At 41.6% G+C, this 21,318-nt stretch overlaps 1 protein-coding gene across 9 annotated transcripts in view; it reads right to left on the bottom strand.

Moving 5' to 3' along the window:
* Window positions 1–21,318, bottom strand: part of MROH7 (maestro heat like repeat family member 7) — a 67,328-nt gene that overhangs the window by 32,615 nt on the left and 13,395 nt on the right. For 7 of the 9 annotated variants that reach the window (XM_072649565.1, XM_072649572.1, XM_072649566.1 and 4 more), the window contains exons 4-7: window positions 18,230–18,375; window positions 14,954–15,033; window positions 11,552–11,681; window positions 443–538 (exon numbers count right to left, since the gene is read on the bottom strand). In XM_072649565.1, the coding sequence (XP_072505666.1) occupies window positions 443–538; window positions 11,552–11,681; window positions 14,954–15,033; window positions 18,230–18,375 (452 nt within the window). The remainder of the gene's footprint in view (window positions 1–442; window positions 539–11,551; window positions 11,682–14,953; window positions 15,034–18,229; window positions 18,376–21,318) is intronic. The other 2 variants (XM_072649568.1, XM_072649570.1) reach the window with 1 other exon arrangement.

The following is a 21,318-nucleotide window of genomic DNA, read 5'->3' as shown; positions in this document are numbered from 1 at the left end:
TCATGGAGGTCAAAGGGTCCAATCCCCTTATTTAACAGATAGTGATAGAGTGAGTACAAGAACTGGTATTTGAATGTGGGACTCTGATTCCAAATCCATGACTTTCCTACAGTGGGATTGGGTGAAAGGGACAATGATGGGAATGGGAATGGGGATGGGGATAGGGATGAGGTAACAGAGATGGGTAAGGAGGAAGGAGAGAAGGAAGACATGAAAGAAAGGGGTGAGGAGTTGAGGATGGAGGAGAAAGGGCAGGAGGAAGAAGGGGTCATTTCTGATGACATCCAGGCTTTGTAATGTTGCTCATTTCTCCAATCCCACCTCTACCTCCAAAAATCACATGCCCAGACCCATATCTCCTCAAGCACTGCTCTCTGGTCCTCCCATCACCTCTAACTTGTCCTATGTCAGGTCCAGAACCTTCACGAACCCTGCTGTTTACCTCCAAAAGGTTAGCTAGGCCAGCTGGGGTAGGATCTTCTAAGAACAGAGAGTTCAGCAATGTCTGAAGGGCATCCAGTGTCTGAGAATACAGTATCTGAGGGAGGAGAGGAGAAGAGAAGGGAGGCAATTATGGGTTCTGAAGAGGCACAAGGGGCCATGCCACAAACAATGGGCCATTTTCGGGGTGGGGGATCAAGGCATTTCCTTTTAGCCCTTTTTGTGAGTCAAGGGGAGGGAGATCATAGAACCTCATAGGTGGAATGCCCTCTGAGGTCAGTCAGTCAGTCAATTGATAAGTAATTACTAAGCATTAAGAAATAAACATAGACAAAGGAGAAACAAAAAGATCCCTTTTGCATGTTATACGATAGCTTACTTAGACAACTTTAGAGTAACTCAAGAACTAATTCAAGTTATTAATTACTTCTGCAAAGTTGCAGGATATAAAATAAAATCAGACAAATCATTAACATTTCTTTATATTACCAACAAAATCCAGTAGGAAGACATAGAAAAACAAATAATATTTAAATAGTACAGACAGTATAAAACATTTGGGGTCAGCTAGGTGGTGCAGTGGATAAAGTGCTGGGTCTGGAATCAGGAAGATCTGAGTTCAAATCCGAGTTCAAACACTTACTATCTGTGGGACCATGGACAAGTCACTTAACCCTGTTTGCCTCAGTTTCCTCATCTGTAAAGTGAGCTGAAGAAGGAAGTGGCAAACCACTCCAGTATATTTGCCCAAAAAACCCCAAATAGAGTCACAGAGTCAGACATGACTAAAAAGACTGAACAACATAATATTTGGGAATCCACCTGCCAAAACACTATGGTTAAAATTGACAGTGCTGGAACAAACCAGAACAAAGACCAAAACCAAGACTGAAAATTTAGGAACCCATGAGGGTTTAATGAGTTTTCCAGCAAGGGAGCCCTACCTGCACCAGTAGAAACTCCCCAAAGGACCAAAAAGATAAAGTTCATATAATTTGATTTAGGCAGGAGGTGAATGGGAATAGGGAATCTCAAGACTGGACAGAACTTCCTGCTGAGGCTAGTAATGGGAAAGACTCCTCTTCAGTTTAGCTAACTCCTGTAACCCTCAGTCCAACAGAAGGACTATCCTTGCTGTTTTAGTAGTAACAACACAGTAGGTGTTACAATACAAACAGGGTCAAGGGCAAAATAGAGGAACTGCATATGAAATGGAGCTGCTTTAGCTTTATTAGTCACCCACAATCCCCACCCCCCCAGACAATTGATAGTTTCCATTTTTTTTAACAATTTCCAAATCAGTATCAGCCAAAGAAGAAATGATAAACAGCTTACAGAATAGGTAATACATCTGTAATGCATGCATAGCTAATAAAACAAGCAAAATAACATTAGGATCAATAATGAAGTCTAACATAGCTGTAGCTTTAAGGACATCAAGTTGTTTGGCAGGGTCCATAATCTCCAGGTGTCTGGCAAGCGCTGCCTGTGAATCTTTCAAGCATCTGTGGATGGATCAGGGCAGATTTGTGAAGGCATTCCCTTGACCATCTTTTCAAGTTCCTGGGCACTTGTAAAGATTCTCTAGGTAATGCTGCTAAAGCCTACTGGTAATAGTGGTAGGATTTAGTATAATTTAGTCAAACCCAACAAAATATAATCAGATTGACCTTTCAGTAATCAGTTTATGTGGTGAAAACCAGTTCAGACCTTATGGAAATAACCTTATGAATTACAGGAAGAATATCAAAGCAGGCTACACAATAAGGTGCCTTATACTTGCTACCTCTTATACTAATTCAGAGGTGCTGGAATATTGCAACAACAAGATTCACCATGTATATATATATCCATGTCTATATGTGTATATGTATATATGTGTATGTATATGTATGTATATGTGGGTAAATGTGTATATACACACATGCATATATATGTGTGTGTATGTGTGTATATATATTTATACATACACACACAAATATTTAAATTACAGTTTTAACTACTATGGTTAGACCAATTTGCTACAAATAGAAGGGCATAATTATAACATCAAGACTGTTCCTCCAGGCCTAAGCCTAAGGGTAAGAATGATTTACATAGGTAAAACAAGATAAAGCATCTTTAGGTCTGTTTGATTTCAGGTAAGAGTCACATTTAACTTTTTGCAACAGCAAATCATGCAGCAAAGTTTCACATTATTCACAGCATATAATAACCAGGCTCAAGATTAACCAGGTGGGAAACATTTCTGTTCAAACAGAAATAACCCAATAGAGAAACTGAGTCAAGAGGTTCCTACCTTCACCAATGTAAGGTAACTTTTCTAGACATAGTCATCTACCTTTAGCAGTTCTCAGATCACAGTCTGTTTGAGCAGCTCATGGCATTTCCCTCAAATGATGGATTACTGACCTAATGATCTGAATTCCAAATTCAGAACAATATCAAATTATTTTACCCCAAATAGCAAGTTTCACTAATCACAGCTTAGGGCTAGATGAAGATATTATTCCTCTCATGTTGTTGCAACAACAGTTAATGATAACCAGTTAACCAGGTCTTTCAAAAAAATTTCATTCAACATCCTTTTCTTCATCTTTTCCTTCCTCTTCTCAAGTTTAAACTCATCCTGGTTTAAAAATCAATCATTAGAAATCAAGAAAATTATGGAATTCCACAAAGATAGTGAATATATGATAGTTCACTCAAAACCACAGGAAAAAACACAGGCTGATGATGTAAATCTCCAGACTAACAGAGATCCATTTCTTAAGTTTTTGTATATCTATCCCTTAAGGCAAAAATAAATCTTTAAGACTAGAATCTCTTGAGGCAAAGTTAACTCAAGATGTAACTTTGATATAAACTATTTCAAGCATAATTTCATATTTTTTTATAATCACAAATCATCACATAAGTCATTTCTATACTATAACCAAACTTGTAAGATCTCCCCCTGATTTTGGCAAGGAGTGTTTGTGAGGGAAGAGGGGACCCCATTTTCTCAGTAAATTAATTCGTTATTTTAGAATTTCACAACATTTAGCAAGTTGTTTCCCAGGTCTGATAAGATTTTATGACCTTGTTTGAGCAGATGGTCCCCAAAAATGTGGCAAGTTTACAGATAAGGAGATTTTACAAGGTCTTTTTTTTCTTTTCTCATGAAGTAAGCAATTATTTCTCTTCCTTTTAAAAATATACCTAATTAAATACTTGATAGGTTTTAACATTATGACAATAACCTCTAATAACAATGAATAATTTTACAGCATCCAGATCAAAAGAGTTAAATTTTCCAATGATACAACTGCGTCATCCTCTTAATAGCATTTGTTATACAATGGTTTCCCAAAATTCACAGTACAAGAAAATTCAGAAGCACAATAATAACACATACAATATCATGTATTCAAACATGAAACAAAACTTATTGCCAGTCAAATGGCATCAGTTCAGTTGAATACATTTCCAAATTATTTTACATAGAAAATCTTTATTTATTTGATCGCTTCTGGCATTCTGTACTGATTGCATTCACGATCAGTATAAAATAATTTTTATCCAATTATACTTTTAACAAAACTTACTTTTGCAGTTTCTAAACATGTTGCTAAATATTAAGTGTCTTTTCTATTAAGGCCTGATTTACTTATAAAGGGTGAAGTATTATAATTATCCCAATAGGAGAACACATCTCCCTTAAAATGAGACCAGAATAAATTCATTAACATCTCAATCTATATGTACAAATGCATCATATAGAATCTCAATATTCCCAAGGTCCATTTATAGCTAGCACTTTTCATTATAGGGCCCACTACTTTCAATTTGCCAAAGATTTAAAGTGGCAGTCTTGTATTCTCCACTCCCTCTTTTAGGGTCAAGGAGGATTTTATATTCCTCATATGATGACTAAAATATGCTTGTCTAATGGTCCTTCAAAAACAGAATTTTAGTATACTATCTTCAAATAATTCCATGCTGCAAATATGGTTTTCACATAATAAAAAATAACCACACAACATTTCCCATATCCTTCTTTTCTCAGCAAGATCAAAAACTTCCCTGAAACTGCTTTCCCCCAAACTCCAAATCTTTACTCTCAAACCCTCCAGTCACACTCAGTGGAAACAAATTCTGACTTTCTTTAAGCTTGTTCTCCTTTCATTCCTACTTGCTTAAACTTTCTCTTTTTCTTTCTTTTTTTCCCCTAGTGGACTTTGATCAACTGGACCTTGTTCTGTTTTCATATTCTGATTTTACACTTCTTCTGCTTTCGTAATCCCCCTAGTCTTTGTTTCTCCAATCATATTCCAGACTATCTACAGAACTTATCTTCACTCCACTTAATTTCCCCTCTACAATTTAGTACAAGTTTTTTATTATACAATATAAATTAACTGTTACCTTTATTATTTAAAAAAATTTTTTAGTTTTCAACATTCCCTTTTATAAGATTTTGAGTTTAAAATTTTCTCCCCATACTTCCCTCCTCCCTCCCAAAAGTGGCATGCAATCTGATATAGATGATACATGTACAGTCACATTAGCCATATTTCTACATTAGTCATGTTGTAAAGAAGAGTTAGGACCAAAGGGGAAAACCACGAGAAAGAGAAAAACCAAAAAAGAAAAGGAAAAATAGCATATTTCGATCTGCATTCAGACTCTGCATTCAGACTCCTTAGTTCTTCCTCTGAATGTGGACAGCATTTTCCATGAGTCTTTTGAAATTGTCTTCAATCCTTGCATTGCTGAGAAGAGGTAACTCTATCAAAGTTAGTCATTGTATAATGCTGCTGTTACTGTGTATAGTGTTTTCCTGGTTCTGGTCACTCCACTCAGCATTAGTTCATGCAAGTCTTTCCAGGTTGTTCTGAAGTTCTCCTGTTTATTATTTCTTATGAAACAATAATATTCCATTACATTCATGTATCACAACTTATTCAGCCATTCCCTAATTGATAGGCATCCCTTCCAGTTCCAATTCTTGACCACAACAAAAAAAGTTGCTATAAGTATTTTTGTACATGTTGGTCCTTTTTCCATTGTTATGATCTCCTTGGGATACAAACCTAGAAGTGGCATTTCTTGGTCAAAGCGTATGTAGGGTTTTGTAGCCCTTTAAGCATAGTTCCAAATTGATCTCCAGAATGGTTGGATCAGTTCACAACTCCACCAACAATGCATTGGTGTTCCAATTTTCCCATATCTTCAAGATTTATCACTTTCCTGTTTTGTCACGTTAGCCAATCTGACACATGTGATGAATACTGTTATCTTTTTTGGGTCTTTAAGAGTTTACAAATACATGGTCTATTCCAAAATTTTTAGGTAAATTTGCTTCTACTTTACTTAAACAATTATATTCTGTCATATAATTTGTAGAAGAAAATACAATGGTACATTAACATAAAACATTTTCCCAAATTAAATTTTATTTATTTTTCAAGTTGCTCTCAGAATTAAACAAGCTTCTATCTTTTCATGGTCAAGAAAAGATTTAATAATAGAAAGTTCTTAAGCACCAGATAAATTTAAACTGCAGACTGCAAACTTTCCTTTTTTGTTTCACTTTGGAATTTCACTGATAATACTTTAAAACTTGCTTCAGTTCCCTTTTTTTTAGTCAATGAAATAACCTTCCTCCCTTGCACTAAAACAATAAATCTGTCATTTTCCAAGGAAAGAGTGATAAAAGTTCTAAGTACTGTTTCCACGTAATCTTCACAAAAATTTATTTTTATTTTTCCTGAAAATAAATCCTACAAAGTGGTAGCCAAAACCCACTTAGATATTTTAGAATTGATAAAAACACTCAAACCACAATTTGAAAGTTTACAGTAGAGAACTTAGATTTCAGTTACAAATTTAGTTCCTAATTAGTTGAGAATGCCATAAATTTCTGCAGACTGAGGGAGAAGATTTCTTTCCCTCTTATCAATATTTCTTATCTGCCTCCCCAACTTGGCCCAAGCTAGAAATGCAGAAAAGAGAGACTTTCTTTTTTTGGAGGCTTTGAAAGTTCTGCATAAAAGTTTTCACTCCTTACACCTCTTTTCACTTAGCTGATTAGATCACAGGAAAGTCAGTTTGATTTTACCAAGACACCAAACATGGACAATGCTAACAATATGTTGGACATTTCACAAAAGAAACACATAAACTGAAACAAAAACAAGACAGATACACTTGCCAGTGAAATCTCTTCCAATGAATCCATAGAAATTGGTTTCTAAATCAGAGTTAAGCCAAACAAATTCAGACCAGACCTGATTGATCAGATGGGAAGGATTGGCATTTGCAGATCAGAGTGGCATGGTCAATCCTTACCTCCTAAATACAAAAGCTCACCAGGTTCTCAGCACCAAGACGTAAGGGCCATCCTGAGTAGAGATACCCAGAGTACTCCCACGTGATGACCCCTGGACTTTTAGGGTTAGGGTAACCTTAACCCTAACCCTAACCGATTCTATCAGGCATGATCACCATTTCTGTGGGTAATGGTGCTGGAACAAACCAGAAGCAAAGGAGGATTTATTGAGTTTGTCAGCAAGGGAACCCCAACTGCACAGGTGGAATATTGCCAAAGGAAAAAAAGACAAAGTTTATGTAGGTTTTGATTTAGGTAGGAGAGAAATTGGATATGAGGTACCTTAGGACTGAACAAGGCCTGTTGCTGAGGGCTAGTAGGGAAGGAATAGAGGGTGTCCCTTGATTGGACAGAGCCTGGAGCTCGTAATAGGAAAGTCCCTTTTTCCTGTAACCCCACCCGAATAGGTAAGTCTGTCCTTGCTATTTCAGCAATAAGGAAGGTCACAGACAGGCTGAGGGTTGCAATACAAACAGGGTCAGGGGAAAGACAGAGAAACTACAGACAAAGTGAAATTGCTTTAGCTTTCTTGAGTACACATAGCATCCACAAAAACTATATGAACGTTATTACCATACACTGTTTATACAAATAAAGACAGACCAAAACAATTGGAGAAACATTAATTGCTCATGTGAAGACCAAGCCAATATAATAAAAATGAAAATACTACCTAAATTAATTTACTAACTTAGTGCCATAACAATTAAACCACCAAAGGATGACTTTATAGAGTTGGAAAAATAACAACAAAATTCATCAGGAAGGAAAAAAAGGTAAAGAATTTCAAAAGAATTAATGAAAAAATGGGAAGGAAGGCAGCCTAGCAATACTAGATCTCAAACTATATTAAAAAATAGTTTGGTACTAGGTAAGAAGTAGAAAGATAGATCAGTGGAATAGAGTAGATACACAGTAAACAGAAGCAAATGAACACAAAACCCTATTAATAAACCCAAAGATATCAGATATTGGAGTAAAAACTCACTACTTGACAAAAGCTGTTGGGAAAATCATAAAGCAGCAGTCTGGCAAAAACTAGGTATAGGCCAACATCTCACACCATACACCAAGACAGGATGCCAATGTGTACTTGACTTGAACTTAAAGGCTAAAAGTATAAACAAACCAAAGGAGCGAGTAAGAAATTACCTGTCAGATCTATGGATAGGGGAAACATTCCTGATCAAACAAGATACAGAAAGATTCACAGGAAGGAAAAAGAACAATTTTGATAACATAAAATAAAGAGGGTTTTGTACAAACAAAACCAAATGCAGAGAAGCAGAGTATTAGGAAAAAACAACTTGGCAACATTTCTCTCATTTCAAAGATGTGTAAGGACTCAATGGTAAGAATAAAAGCCATTCCTCAATTGATAAATAGTCAAAGGATATGAATAGACAGTTTTCAGAGAAAGGAACCCAAGTTATCAAAAGTCATAACATTAAAATGCTCTAAATCACTAGTAGAGAAATGCAAATCAAAATAACTCTGAGATACCATTTTACACCTATCAGATGTTATCAGATTATAAATCCAAATCTTCATTTAAAGAAATATCCCAGCACAGACATCTCCTTTCTCACTAGGCTGCACTACTGTGGGACTTCTCCGACTGACTTTTCCTCCGTGTCCCTGGTGGAGACATCAGGTGCCTTCTCCCCTTTCAGCTTCTTTGGTATGTTGTCTTCCTCCACTAGATTGTAAGCTACTTCAGGGCAGGGATTAATTTTCTTTATTTCATATTTGCATCACCAGCACTTACCACCCTGTCTGGCACATAGTTGGTACTTAGCAAAAGTTTATTGATTGATTGGTTGATTATAGACACTGTTGAACTTGAAAGTGATGGGCTCGATTTCCCTGAATCTTCAATATCTTATTATCTAAGAGTGACCCTGGTATATGACTTGGGTCCAATGAAAGGAAAATCTTCCTAACAATTAGGGCTGAACTTACTAGCAGCCTTACTAGGTAGGGAGCTCCCTGTCAGCAGAGGTTTTCAAGTGTATGTTAGATATCATCCTATATGGGATGTGGCCCCTAAATTATCTTGTCTCTATTGTATCTATATATGTACGTGCTGTCTTTCCTGGGAGAGTGTCAGGTTGTTGAGGACAAGAACTGATTCATTTTTGTCTTTGTATATCCAAGATTAGGACAGTGCCTGGTGTACAGAAGGTATTTAATAAACATTTATCAATTTATCAATTGATGTTTCTGAAGAACTATGGGTCCATCATCCTCTCCACTGGATCCTTGCCCTACCTGGGAGGCTAGACTAGATGAGATGCTCTCTGAGGTCCCTTATGAAGGATAATAGGTTTTAGTGAAAAGGTCCCCATTGAACTTCAAGAATCTATGTTTCTAGGGTTTTAAGATTCATGGAGCCAATGTTTCTATCATTCTTAGGTTCTCTTATTCTAGAATCATATATTCTAAGATTCTAGCAATCTAATGTTCTATGGTTCTAAGATTCAGAATCTATTGTGCAAGAGTTTTATGACTAGGTTGTTCTGGGAGTTCAATGGTTCTATCTAAGACTCTATGGTTCTAGGGTACAAGGACTCAAATTTCCAAGATTATAGAGATCTATCAATCTAAGATTCTCTTGTTCTAGGGTTCTAGAATCTAGTGTTTCTGAGGTTTTACCCACCAGATTTTATAGTTCCAGGTTTCTAAGATTCTGTTGTTCTGGGGTTCTATGGTTCAATCAACCCAACAATCTATGATTCTAGTGCTTTTAGTTTCCCTTGTCTTAAGGTTCTAGGATTCAATTGTTCTAGAGTTCCATCTAAGTTTTAATGATTCTAAAGTTCTAGGACATTGAGATCCTACATTTTCTCATTCTAAGAACCTTTGGGAGACTCGGGAGGACTCATGTTTAGTGTTATCTAAACTCTTCCTGTTCACAAGCCTGAGGGTGTCAAGGGTGCCCCATATTATTACTGTGGCAATTGCCTCACTTTGGGTCAAAAAGGATTTCATTTGGGATCACACTTCTGAACAGCTTCTGTGGGTGGAGGGGGAATCGCCAGGAAAGAGAATGAATGAAGATGAGAAGAGTTTTCTTCTGTCCCTTATCCCACAGTCCACAGTCTATAGCCCCTGCTCCCCATGGCTTTGGAGGATGAGTGAAGGTCACAAATGAAGGACCCCAACAGGTCCTCATCACCTGATGCAGCATCTATAGAATCAAAGCATTCAAGGCAGGAAGGGATTTGGAGAACATCTCGAAAGGGGAAGAGACTCATCCTAGAACACTTGGGCAGGAGGTGGCACAAAGACCTAGAGAAGATCTTTCCCAGTAAAATAATAAGATAACCATTTGCCTAGCACTTCAAGGTTTTCAAAGCCCTTTACAAATTTTACCTCCTTTTGTCCTTATGACAACCCTGGGAGATAGGTGCTATTGTTAGCCTTATTTTACAGATGAGAAAGCTAAGGCAAACCATGATGAAGTGACTTGCCCTGGAGTTATACAGCTAGTAAGTGACAGAGGCTGGATCTGAATTCAGGTTTTCTTGATTCTAGGTCCCATGCTCTGCCATTCATTAACAGTGTGACCTTGGACTCATCATGCAATCTCAAAAATTCAGAATTGGAGGAGACCTCTGAGATCATCTATTCCACCCTGTGCCCAAAAGCATGAATCCTGTTGATGATATTTCCAGTAAATGGCCAAGCATACTGGGCTTGCAGACCTCCAGGGATGGTGAGCTTGTTATCTGCCAAAGCCCAGCCCACTTTGAGACAACTCAAATTGTTGGCAAGTTTTTCCCTTCACCAAACCTGAATCTACCTCTCCATAACTTTCTCCTACTGGACTTGATTCTGGCCTCTGGGGCTGAGCAGAACACAGTTAATCCCCCTTCCCTGATGATCACCTTGTAAATACATCTTAGAAGACAGCAACTTTGTCCTACCACCAACCATGTATTTTCTTCCCTAACTGCAATATCCATCCCTTGCACATCTTGGTCAAGACCTCCTCTGGACATATTCTGACAAGACCATAGACCTGGAGATGAAAGACTCTCTGGTCTGCCTCTTTTACTGGACAGATAATAGAACAGAAGTCTTGAGAAGTTAAGTCACTTGCCCCAGATAACACAGATCATAAGTGAAGGACTCAGAATTTGAAGGCAGGTCCCTCTGACTTCAGAGCTGGTGTTGATTCCCTGGGTTCTAGAGTCCTTCCTAAGGACCTTTTCTACAAGCATCCCTTTTAAAATGTGGTGCCTAGAACTGGAAACAATTCCCTTCTCCTTCTGAACCTCTTTGGTAAAATTAGAGAGTGGTGTCAAACTCCAGTAGAAACTTTCAGGTCACATAGTGACTTGCACAACCACAAATTCACATTGTCTGAGTTGTGTTGTGTTTTTTGTTCATTATACTAAACATTTTCCAATTACATTTTAATTGGTTCAGTGGCACTTGGCCCTGAGTCAAACACTTCTGGACTAAAGTATCTAGGGACCCTCTAACCTCTGAAATTCTGAATCTGTTACTAATGAAGTGATCACCTTTGTGAATGATCACCTTTCTCAAGAGATGGTCATTCACAGAACAATGTCAGTACTTGAGAGTGGCCTCAAGAGTATCTTGGGTAAAGCTCGGTGTCCTTGAACATCTTGGGAGGGAAAAGAAACAAAACCAGTCCTTACAGGGGGTTGGGAAAAGATGGAAGGTGGAAGGTGGATGGACAGTGGAAGCTGGGAAACCAAGTCTCACCTGTACAAAGTCAGCATTGTCCATGTCCTGCTCCTGCATGGTCTGTGCTGAGGGCAAGGAGAACACGCTCTTCACACAGATGGCCACCAGTTCATTTGTCTCCTTTGGTCCCAGGCACGTTTGGATGGAACTGGGGAGAAATGAAACAGAGGAAGGAATTACTATGCCAGCTTCTAATTAACTGCCAGTGATATTATCCTACAACCTGGAGGGGATTATGCTTCCTGCCTTAAACTCCCACAGCTCCCTGTTACCTGCAAGGTCAAACAGGGCATTTAAAGCTCTTTACAATCGGGTGGCTTCCTACCTTTCTGGTCTCCCCGCCTCCCCACCAGCACACTTAGCGAAATTGACTTTTGCTGTTCCTCATGCCCAGCACTCTCTCTTCTCTCTGCCTTTGTATATAGCTCTGAGCTCCCCAATTTTGCCTTTGCATTCTCAGTTCAAGCACTACACTTAGCACGTAGTAGGTGTTTAACATGCATCTACTGGTCAATAGGAGATACAGGTCCTGTCCAGGTGAGCCAAATTAATCTGTAATATTTTGTTTAGTCCTTTCAGTCATATGTGGTTCTCCATGACCCTGTTTGAGGTTTTCTTGGTAAAGATACTGGAGTGGTTTGCCATTCCTTCTCCAGCTCATTTTACAGATGAAGAAACTGAGGCAAACAAGTAAGTGACTTGCCCAGGGCCACACAGCTAGTAAGTGTCTGAATCCAGATTTGAACTCAGGTCTTCCTGACTCCAGGCTCAATGCTCTGTCCATTGTGCTACCTCATTGCCCCTTAGCACATAGTAGGTGCTTAACATATATTTACTGGTTGATAGGAGTACAGGTCCACTTTTTGGTAATTACAGTTTGGTGATCACAAGTCACAATGTGGGTGATCCAAATTGTCTTACGATATAGGCTATGCCAAAGACCCTCCTGAGACTCTGGCCCTAATGTCCTCAATCAGATCCCAGAGCTTTCAAAATCACTTTCAACATATATATTAAGAACAGGGCCTGTTTGTGGCCTTTCCCCTGTGCCTGGAGCCATAAGAACAACTTGATAAATGTTTATTGATTGACTGACTGACAAATTCATTAGGCACCTACTCTGGGCAAGGCTCCAAGATTTGTGCTGGGTTTACTATGACCTGACTTCAAGAAGCTTCTAATCTAATGGCAGCATCAGGAAGAAGGGTACAATATAGTAAGGACAATGTGAGCTATGGTGGGATCAGGACAGAGCAGGGATCCGAGGTACCTCAGGAAAATTGGAAAGGAGAGGATTACCTCTAGACTGAGATCATAGCTTAGAACTCAAAGGAGCCTTGGTCCAAGGGCCACCATGTGACAGGGAAAGAAGAGCCCTGCTTTTTGGAGCTAGAGATTCTGGGTTCCAATGCCACCTTGGACACTTGTTCCCTGGGTGACCTGGTAAATGACTTCCCTTCTCCATCCTTGAGCTTCCTCATCTATAAAATGAGGAGATTGGACTTGGGAACCTCTGAGCTCCCTCCCAGCCCTAGATCCAGGATCCCATGACCTTAGTTAGCCTCCTGGCTCTGACACTTCTAAACCATGTTCCCATACACACTTCTCTTCATCCCTCTGGACCTGCTTCCTCAGCTGTGAAATGGGGATGATAATAACACCCACCTCCCAGGGCTGTTATAAGGGTCAGAAGAGATAATATTTGTAAAGCATTTAGTGCAGTGCCTGGCATACAGTAGGTGCTTAATAAAGGCTTATTCCCTCCCCCTTCTCAGTTTCTCATCCAAAAAATGAGAGGGTTGGGTCAGGTGACCTTTAGGTCAGCTTAATTCTATGGTCCTAATCCAACCCTTTCAATTTTATATGATGGAGGGCTCAGAGAGCAGTGGTCCCTCCCCACTGGCTCTCCCACAGGTGGTAAAATAATCCACACCCCACATCCAGAGCTCCTTCCATGGTCTGAGGGCTGGGCCTTCTTGGCACTGATTCCCTCTCTGCTTTGGCATCTTACTATACGAATAACTGGTGAATTACTATATCATTACAACACGTCTTGGCTAAACTGTTCATCTTCCCGGGGCTGGCCATACAGATTGGCACCAGTGAATAATGAACCATTCACTAAGTCCTGTCCTCAAGGAGTTTATAATCTAAAAGAGGAGACAACAGGCAAACAAAAGTGGGGGATAAATAGGAAATGGTTAACAGGGAAGGCACTGGAATTAGAGGTGAGGGGGATGACAGGAAGACTCCTTGGCCCTCAGGAAGGTCCTCCAGCTGGGTTCCAACCCACCTTTACAACTGCAGCTCATACCACTCTTTCCCACAAACCCTTAGGTCTTAGGCAAATGCCCCATTCTCCATCCTCCCCTCCATTGTCCTGCCTTTGGCTCTTTATTCACTCTCCCATCCCTGGATGCATTCCTACTTGCCACCTCCTCTTAGCCCATGAAATGCTGGTTTGTCCTCTGAAAACCGCCTGCAATGTCATCTCCTCCTGAAAGCCTGCCAGGATACGGGTGGCTTCCTGTTCAGTCCTTGGTAGTGAGCCCACCCTGGAACATTGTGCTTTCTAGCTGGCTGTGTCTGATCTCTTCTCTCTCCTAGACTGGAAACACTCCATGTGGGTTGGAACTCTGTCTTAGGGCAATTCTGTATATCCTGCAGGGCAACTTGAGGGCAGATCTCTGAGATCACTGAGGGTATAAGAAATTCCAGGTGGAGAAACTATCTGCAAATGCAGATTGGCAGCTGTCTGTCCCTCCCAGTCTTAAGAGAGTTATGTAGAGCACGGAGAAGCTGTGATCTGTGCAGGATCACATAGTTGGTGTGTGTCAAAGGAGAGACTTGAACTCAGATCTTCTGCCCTGCAAGGCCAGCACTCTATTCTCCCCCTCCACTATGGTGCCTTTCTGTCTCATGCACAGTGGGTGTTTACTAACTATTTGCTGAACTGAATTATTGAAGGTGCTATAGAGATGTGTAGCAGGCTTGGAATGGGTCAGTTTGGGTTCAGGACTCCTGGTTCTTCTCCCTTCTATTGCACAAAAGAATGTCTTAATCAAGTTATAATGCACGTGTCTCCAGCCAGTTCTTAGGAATGTTGCTAAAGATGGGATGAGAGATGGGATGGGGACACATATTTTGAGTGGGAGTGGGGGCAGTGTAGATTTCTGATTCTCAGTGTAGAACTAATCCTCCTTCTTTACACTGGGAAGGTTGATAGGGGACCAAAGCTTAAAGAGGACATAGGAGAGAGATACATCTATCCAGCAGGAATGGGGGACGAATCTGCTCTTAGCAGGAGAAGAATTGGGTCAGGAAAGGAGGGGAGCACAGACCATGAGATTCAGCTGGAACAAAGTGGTGGGCTAGGGGGACGGGGAGGAGGGATAAGCATCGGAGGGGAGATCCATATACCTCAGTTGGGTTAGTGTTACCATGGCCTCCTGCAGGGTGGAACTGGAGAGAGTGTCTGTGGGCTCCTCCTGGATCTGCTTCTGAAGGACGGAAAAATGGGACAAATGAGTCCTCCTTTCTTCCAGTCCCCCCATCTCACCCATACAGGGCCCAAATAGAATTGCAGAGAATTAGAACTAGAAACTACCCCAGAGGGCAGTCAGTTCAAGCTATATCTGGAGCAGGAATCCCTTCTACAATATCCAACATGAAGTTATCCATCTCTGCTTGAATACCTCTGGGGAAATCACTACCTTAGGAGACAGCCCATTCCAGTGTTGGACAGCACAAATGCCTCTGAGGGCTCCCACAAGGCCTGATCTGAGGGACCGGTGGGGGACAGGATGAAACCAACATATTTAATTCTAGATTGGGAATCTCATGGAGAGGAGGAAAGAACACCAGACTGGGGAGTCAGGAGATAATAGAATCTTAGATTAGATAGAGATGGAAGGGTCCTTGGAGGCCACTGAACCCAAAGAGAAGGACAATGATGGCAGTTCTCTTGGAGATCATGTCTCTGTTCAAGAACCATTAATGGCTCCCTATTACCTGCCATAGGATAGGATAAGGCTCCCTCTATCAGTCAGGTAGGCACCTTTCCTGAAATTTATGGCAATTTATGGACAGAGTTTTATGGCTGCTGGGGCCTGAAGGCTGCAAGTTTGATGCCTTTGGTAGAGCATTAAAAAGTTAAGTGACTTGCCCTGGGTCACACAGCTAATATGGGGGAGAGTAGGATTTGAATTCAGGTCTTTCTGATTTCAAAGCTAGCTTTCTATTCACCAGGCCACACTGCCTTGCATAGCCTTCTATGTCAAGTTAAATTCAGACAAGCATTTCAGACTCCCTGTATTCTGAAATTATCTGATCCATTCCCTGGGAAGGGGGAGCCCTCTGCCTGCAAACAAGGAGCAGTCCAGCTGAAGAAACTTGGTGTGCGGCCTAGAAGAATGAAGAGTCCGCAGAATGTGAGAGCCATCTTCAGATGTCTGAAAGACTGTGGCAAGATGGCAAGATTTGCTTTGTTCTGCTTGGCCCCAAAGGGAGGAACCAGGAGAACTTGGGGTGAGAGCTGTCCCAAAGTGGACTTGGGCTGCACGAGAAGTGATGAGCTCCCCATCCTTGAAGGTGTTCAAGCAGAGGCCAGAGGGGTGATCATTTGTTTGGCCCCAATGAGTGGGCATTGTGAAGGATGAGGGACTATATTAGATGGCCACTGCCGCCATCCCTTCCTACTCTAAATACCCTCAGTCTAGACCCGCTGTAGTCTCCAGTCACATTTTCTTCTCCCAGGCAAGCAAGACTGTCTGCAAAGCATTCCATGCCCATTATCTCATTTTATCCTCACAACATCTCCAGTAAGTAAGTAGGTGCTATTACTATCCCCATTTCACAGATGAGGAAACTGAGTTCCTTCACTGACTTATCCCATTTTTATCTTCCCTCATTAAAGTAAGAGCTCTGGAGGGCAGGGACTTATCATCTCTCTGCTTGTGTATTTGTCTTCCTAACACCTAACACAGTGCCTGGCACATGGTAGGGGGCCTTTCCTGATTCCCTTAATTCTAGACACTTTTTTGTTGATCATTTCTGATTTGTCCTCAATGTAACTTGACTGTTTGTACTTGTTTCTTCATTAGGCCATGAACTCCTTGAGAACTGTTTTGCCTTTCTTTGTATCTCTAGCATTTAGCACAGTGCCTGACACAGAGTAGAGTCTTCATAAATGTTTCTTGACTTGGTTTGACTTGACTCTGGGTGAGTCACTCAACTTCTCCTGGCCTGTTTTCCCATCAGTAAAATGAGGGACTCAGACATCGTGGCCTCAAAGGTCCCTTTGAGCCCTAAATCTAGGATATTGCGACCTCGCAGGCCCTTGATCTTGATAGCGCTTCCCAATACCTCCTGAGCCTTGAATGGCCTCCTGCATCCCAGCTATCTCCATAGATGCACATATATATCTGGGTGTACACACATATACATACATATCTATACGAATATGTATATACACACACATACATATATACATGCATATATATAATATATATATATATGTACACACATACATGGATCCACCTAAGTCCATGTTTCCAGCTCTTCCCGCAAAGCAAGCCCTCCTCCGTTTTACAGTTGAGGACCTGGAGCCTACAGGGGCTGGATGTACTAAGCATCAGAGGGACAATTCAAAGCCAGGTCACCTTTGACTCCAAAGCTAGTGACCTTACACTGTGCCTTGAGACTTCATAACCCAAGATGGTAGAATCTTCCAATGGCAAATTCAGTGACAATCTTAAGCAATCATCTCATTTTGATTCACTTTTCAGAAGAACACACTAAGGCCCAGTCATGCCATCCAATTCTCAGACCCTCACAAGACTAGCGTGGAATCCTGGAGAAATACCAGGCTGGGCATTCTAGCTCTGATACTCCCTAGCTGTGCCATCTAGGCCAAGGCATTTCCACTCCAAACTCAGCTTCCTGAACTTATAGAGGAAGACAACGGGGTATCCGGCACTTCAAGGGGTGATGATGCAAAAGGCACTTAGTAAGGGTAGGTAGGTGGTACAGTGAATAGAGCACTGGCCCTAGGGTCAGGAGGACCTGAATTCAAATCCAGCCTCAGACGCTTGACGCTTACTAGTTGTATGACCTTGGACAAGTCACTTAATCCCAATTGCCTTGCCTTCCACTCTCCAAAAAGAAAAAAAAGGCACTTGGTAAATCCCAAAGTTCTACAGAGATGTCAGTTGTCACTGGTACAACATAGATAAGGAAAACGAGAAAAAGTAAGTGACTTAGCCAAGGTGATGTGATTGGCAAACTACTGATGCCAAGATCTCCTGAATCTCATGTAGCAGACTGGGAAAGTTCCCTGGACTCCAGACTATTTGGCAGGTCACACCTACTACCTCCTTAGGGAAAAAGGAACTTCATTCCATTTCTAATGTTCTACAAATGCAAACTTGGACAGGATCTCCTCCATCTCCTAATCTTTGTTTTTAGTATTCTAGGTTCCAAGATCATGTCCATCCTTTAAGGACTTTTCTAGGTCTGGCACTCTTAAGTTCTAAGGGTCTTCCCATCCCAGACATCCCCTGTCCTAAAGCCCCTCCCATCCCTGACATCCCCTGTTCTCAGACCCTTCCCAGAATGCTCCCAGGGACTCAGGTGAGTAAGCTTCTCAGTGGGGCCCCCACCTCCCCAGCACCACAGACCAGCACAAGGCTCCCGCACCATTATCTTCTTTATCAGCTTCTTCTTGTCCTCATCCTGCTCCAGCTGCTCTTGGCCTCTCTCCGAGGTAGTCTTATTCTCTTCCTCCCAGAGGGCAAAAGGGAAAAGGCCACAGGGTGAGCCCAGCTCTCCATGGGCTTGGATAGCTGGCATATATGTATACATGACAAAATGGAGCCCTCTGCTCTCTAGCTGGTGAGGAAGCTGGGTCTTCCTCTGACCCAGAGAAGGCACTGTCTTGTTAAAGTCATAAGATCACATGCTGGGGGTTTGACAGGACCAAAGACATCATTTAGTCTGATTCCCTCATTTTATAGATGAGGAAACTGAGGCTCAGTTACCCCCTCAATAGAGGACTTGCTCAAGGTCACCCAACCACAAAGAAGAGTTGGGATTCAGCTCAGACCCCAACTGTCTGGAGGGAGCCCCAATCTCCAAGGAAGAACGTTTGGAGAGGGAACAAATCTCAGGTAGACCAATGACTACACAGGGAGGCAGGAAGGTGGAATTTCCCAGCACCAATATCCAGACTAGGACCCCTTCTCAAGGGGCAAACAACAACAGTGTTCAGAAATGGCAAGCGGTGGGGGAGGGGAGCAGCAGAAGAGTCCAAAAGGACTTAAGTTGGTTCTCACACAGAGTAGGCCACGGGTCTGAAAAAGAATGAAAAGCTTTGTTTTCTGGTTGGATTTCTAAAGGTCTCTGGCTTTGTTGAGAGACTGCTCAGCCATTGGGGGAGACAGAGAAGAGACAAGAACTGGAGAGAGAGAAAAGGAAGGGATGGAAGGACTGACCCTATGCCCAGAATGAGAAGGGATAGTGAGTGCACCTCTCCTCCCATTCAAAATATGTCCCTTACTCCATCCATCAAAAATCCCTATTTTAATCTCTGCTGAGAACCTTCTGGAGACATGTGCATTCTAACTGGATTAAGGCCTTTTGTTCTCTGGGAGTTGTTTTACATTAGTGGACATAGTACCAGAGAAAAGTTTGCCTGATTATCCACTAGCTCTCACTATCCCTCAAACAAAGCATGGCCACAGGGGAATGGGACACAGGATATCTCCCTCTCTTGGCCTTTCCAAATTCTGCCCATCCACCATCCAGGAAGCTTTCCATGACCATCCCACCCAATGATCCTCTCCATACTTGTCATTTGGCCTTTAGCATAGACTTGGCTTGTACACGTTTCTATGGAAGGCAATGATACAGAGAAAAGAACACTTGGAAAGGAAACCTGGAGAACCAGATGCACCTCTCATTCACTGGGTAGCTTTAATTCAGGGTTCAGAGCAAATGCTTTGTAAGGCGCCTTTGAGTTCCAATGTTCTGGGGCTACTAGGGGTTGGCCTGACTCCCCACCTGGACTGTAAGTTTCTTGAGGTTTGGGGCGAAGGGCTTCCCCAGTCTAGGCCCTGGTGTCTTCCTCTTTAAACTGGGCAGATAGGAGGAGATAGATGTCCTTCTAGAACTCCCCTAGTCCTAACTTTCTATGTTCCAAGGCCCCTCCAAGATCAACTCTTCTATGTCTGACATTCTGTGTTCTAAGATCCTTTCTACCTCTAGTGTTCTATGTTCCAAGGTCCCTTCCAGCTCTGACATCCTGTGTTCTAACATAGTACTCTAAGGTTCTTTCCTAGCTCTGATGTTCTCTATTCTAGGCTTCCTCCTCATTCTATCATTCAAGATTATGTTATCTGTCTCACACAGTTCCTGCCAAAGGGTTCTAAATACATTGGGAGCATGGCAAAAGCATGCGTAAACGAGGGAATGAGGGCATGAATCCCTTCTGGGAAAGGCAGGTGGTCTTCTGAGAGGCTAAACCCTAGAAGAACCACCCTGCAAGGATTCCCCCTATGAGGATATGTGGACAGGACCCTGTCTGGGTCATTGAGCAGGGAGGAGCCAGGCTTCTAGGGTCTCCTAGAAGGAGACAGATGGATGAAGCAGGGAGTCAGGGCCCTTAGATTTAGAGGAAGAGGCCCTGGCTGGTCAGACCCAAAGATGAGCCCTTCATGGATCAATAGCAACCTGGAGGCAAGTCTCCAGTCGAGTGCCCCAGGGATCTGTCCTTGGCCCTTATATCAGTGACTCAGAGGAAGGCAGAGACAGCATGCTTAGCATACTTCCACCAAATATCTACTGTTCTCTCTTCATTTCTTCTCCTTGGAGAGGCTTGAAGTGACCTCAGCATAGATCTCTGGAGGTCACTGGTTCAGAACATGGGAATGAAGAAGAAGGGTTAAGTTTTTCCCATTCCTTCCTAAGAGGGAAAAAAATGTGTGGGGAAGGTAGGGGGGCACAAGTTGGTCACAGTCTCTGCCAGAGATGTCCAAGGACCCAGACTATGAGGCAGAGTGCTGGCCATTCCTGAAGCCCTCTGAACAGTCCTAGGCTTGGGAAATCCCATGGAGTTGACTTGTCAATGGAGTTTCATTCTGAATCTCTGGGTGACTGTTATAAAGTCAGAGTATCATGGAATCTCAAAATGTCAGGGCTGAGAGGGATGTGAGAACAGGGAATGTCAGAGCTGGGAGGGACCTTAGAACAAAAAATATAGATTGCTAGACTAGCTGGGAGAGATCTTTAACACAGAATGTTAAAAGTTGGAGCCACCTTAGAACACAGAATCTCAGCTGAAAGTGATCTTTGAATATTGAGTGTTGAAACATAAAATGCAGTCTATTAGAGCTAAAAGTCTAACTTCCTCATTTTATAGGTGAAAAAAGAAGTCCAGAGAAATGACTTTCCCCAAATCATACAATGAATTATCATACAGTTACCTTCTCTATTTGTGAACATCTCATCCCCTTCACCATATTTTAAGCTCTTCTAGGACAAGGACCATGATTTCTTTTAGGTCCTTCCATTATGGAGTGACTCTAAATCTTTCTTCCAGAAAAAGCATTGTTTTCTGTTTATAAACACACACATATAGTTTGGTGTAAGGCTATCACCAGAAGTTCTGCTTTGGAAAGTACCCTTAACAAGGAAAAAACTGAAGGAAGTGATAACTATTGAAATTCCAAATTCAATTGGGCTAGAGTTTATTTCTGGGAGTGGGGAGAGTGCTCTCTTCTTGGAGATAG

This window comes from Notamacropus eugenii, chromosome 2, assembly GCF_028372415.1.
Source record: "Notamacropus eugenii isolate mMacEug1 chromosome 2, mMacEug1.pri_v2, whole genome shotgun sequence".
Lineage (NCBI taxonomy): Eukaryota > Metazoa > Chordata > Mammalia > Diprotodontia > Macropodidae > Notamacropus > Notamacropus eugenii.
Note: the sequence above shows the minus strand (reverse complement) of the source record. Positions and strands in the feature narration are given on the sequence as shown.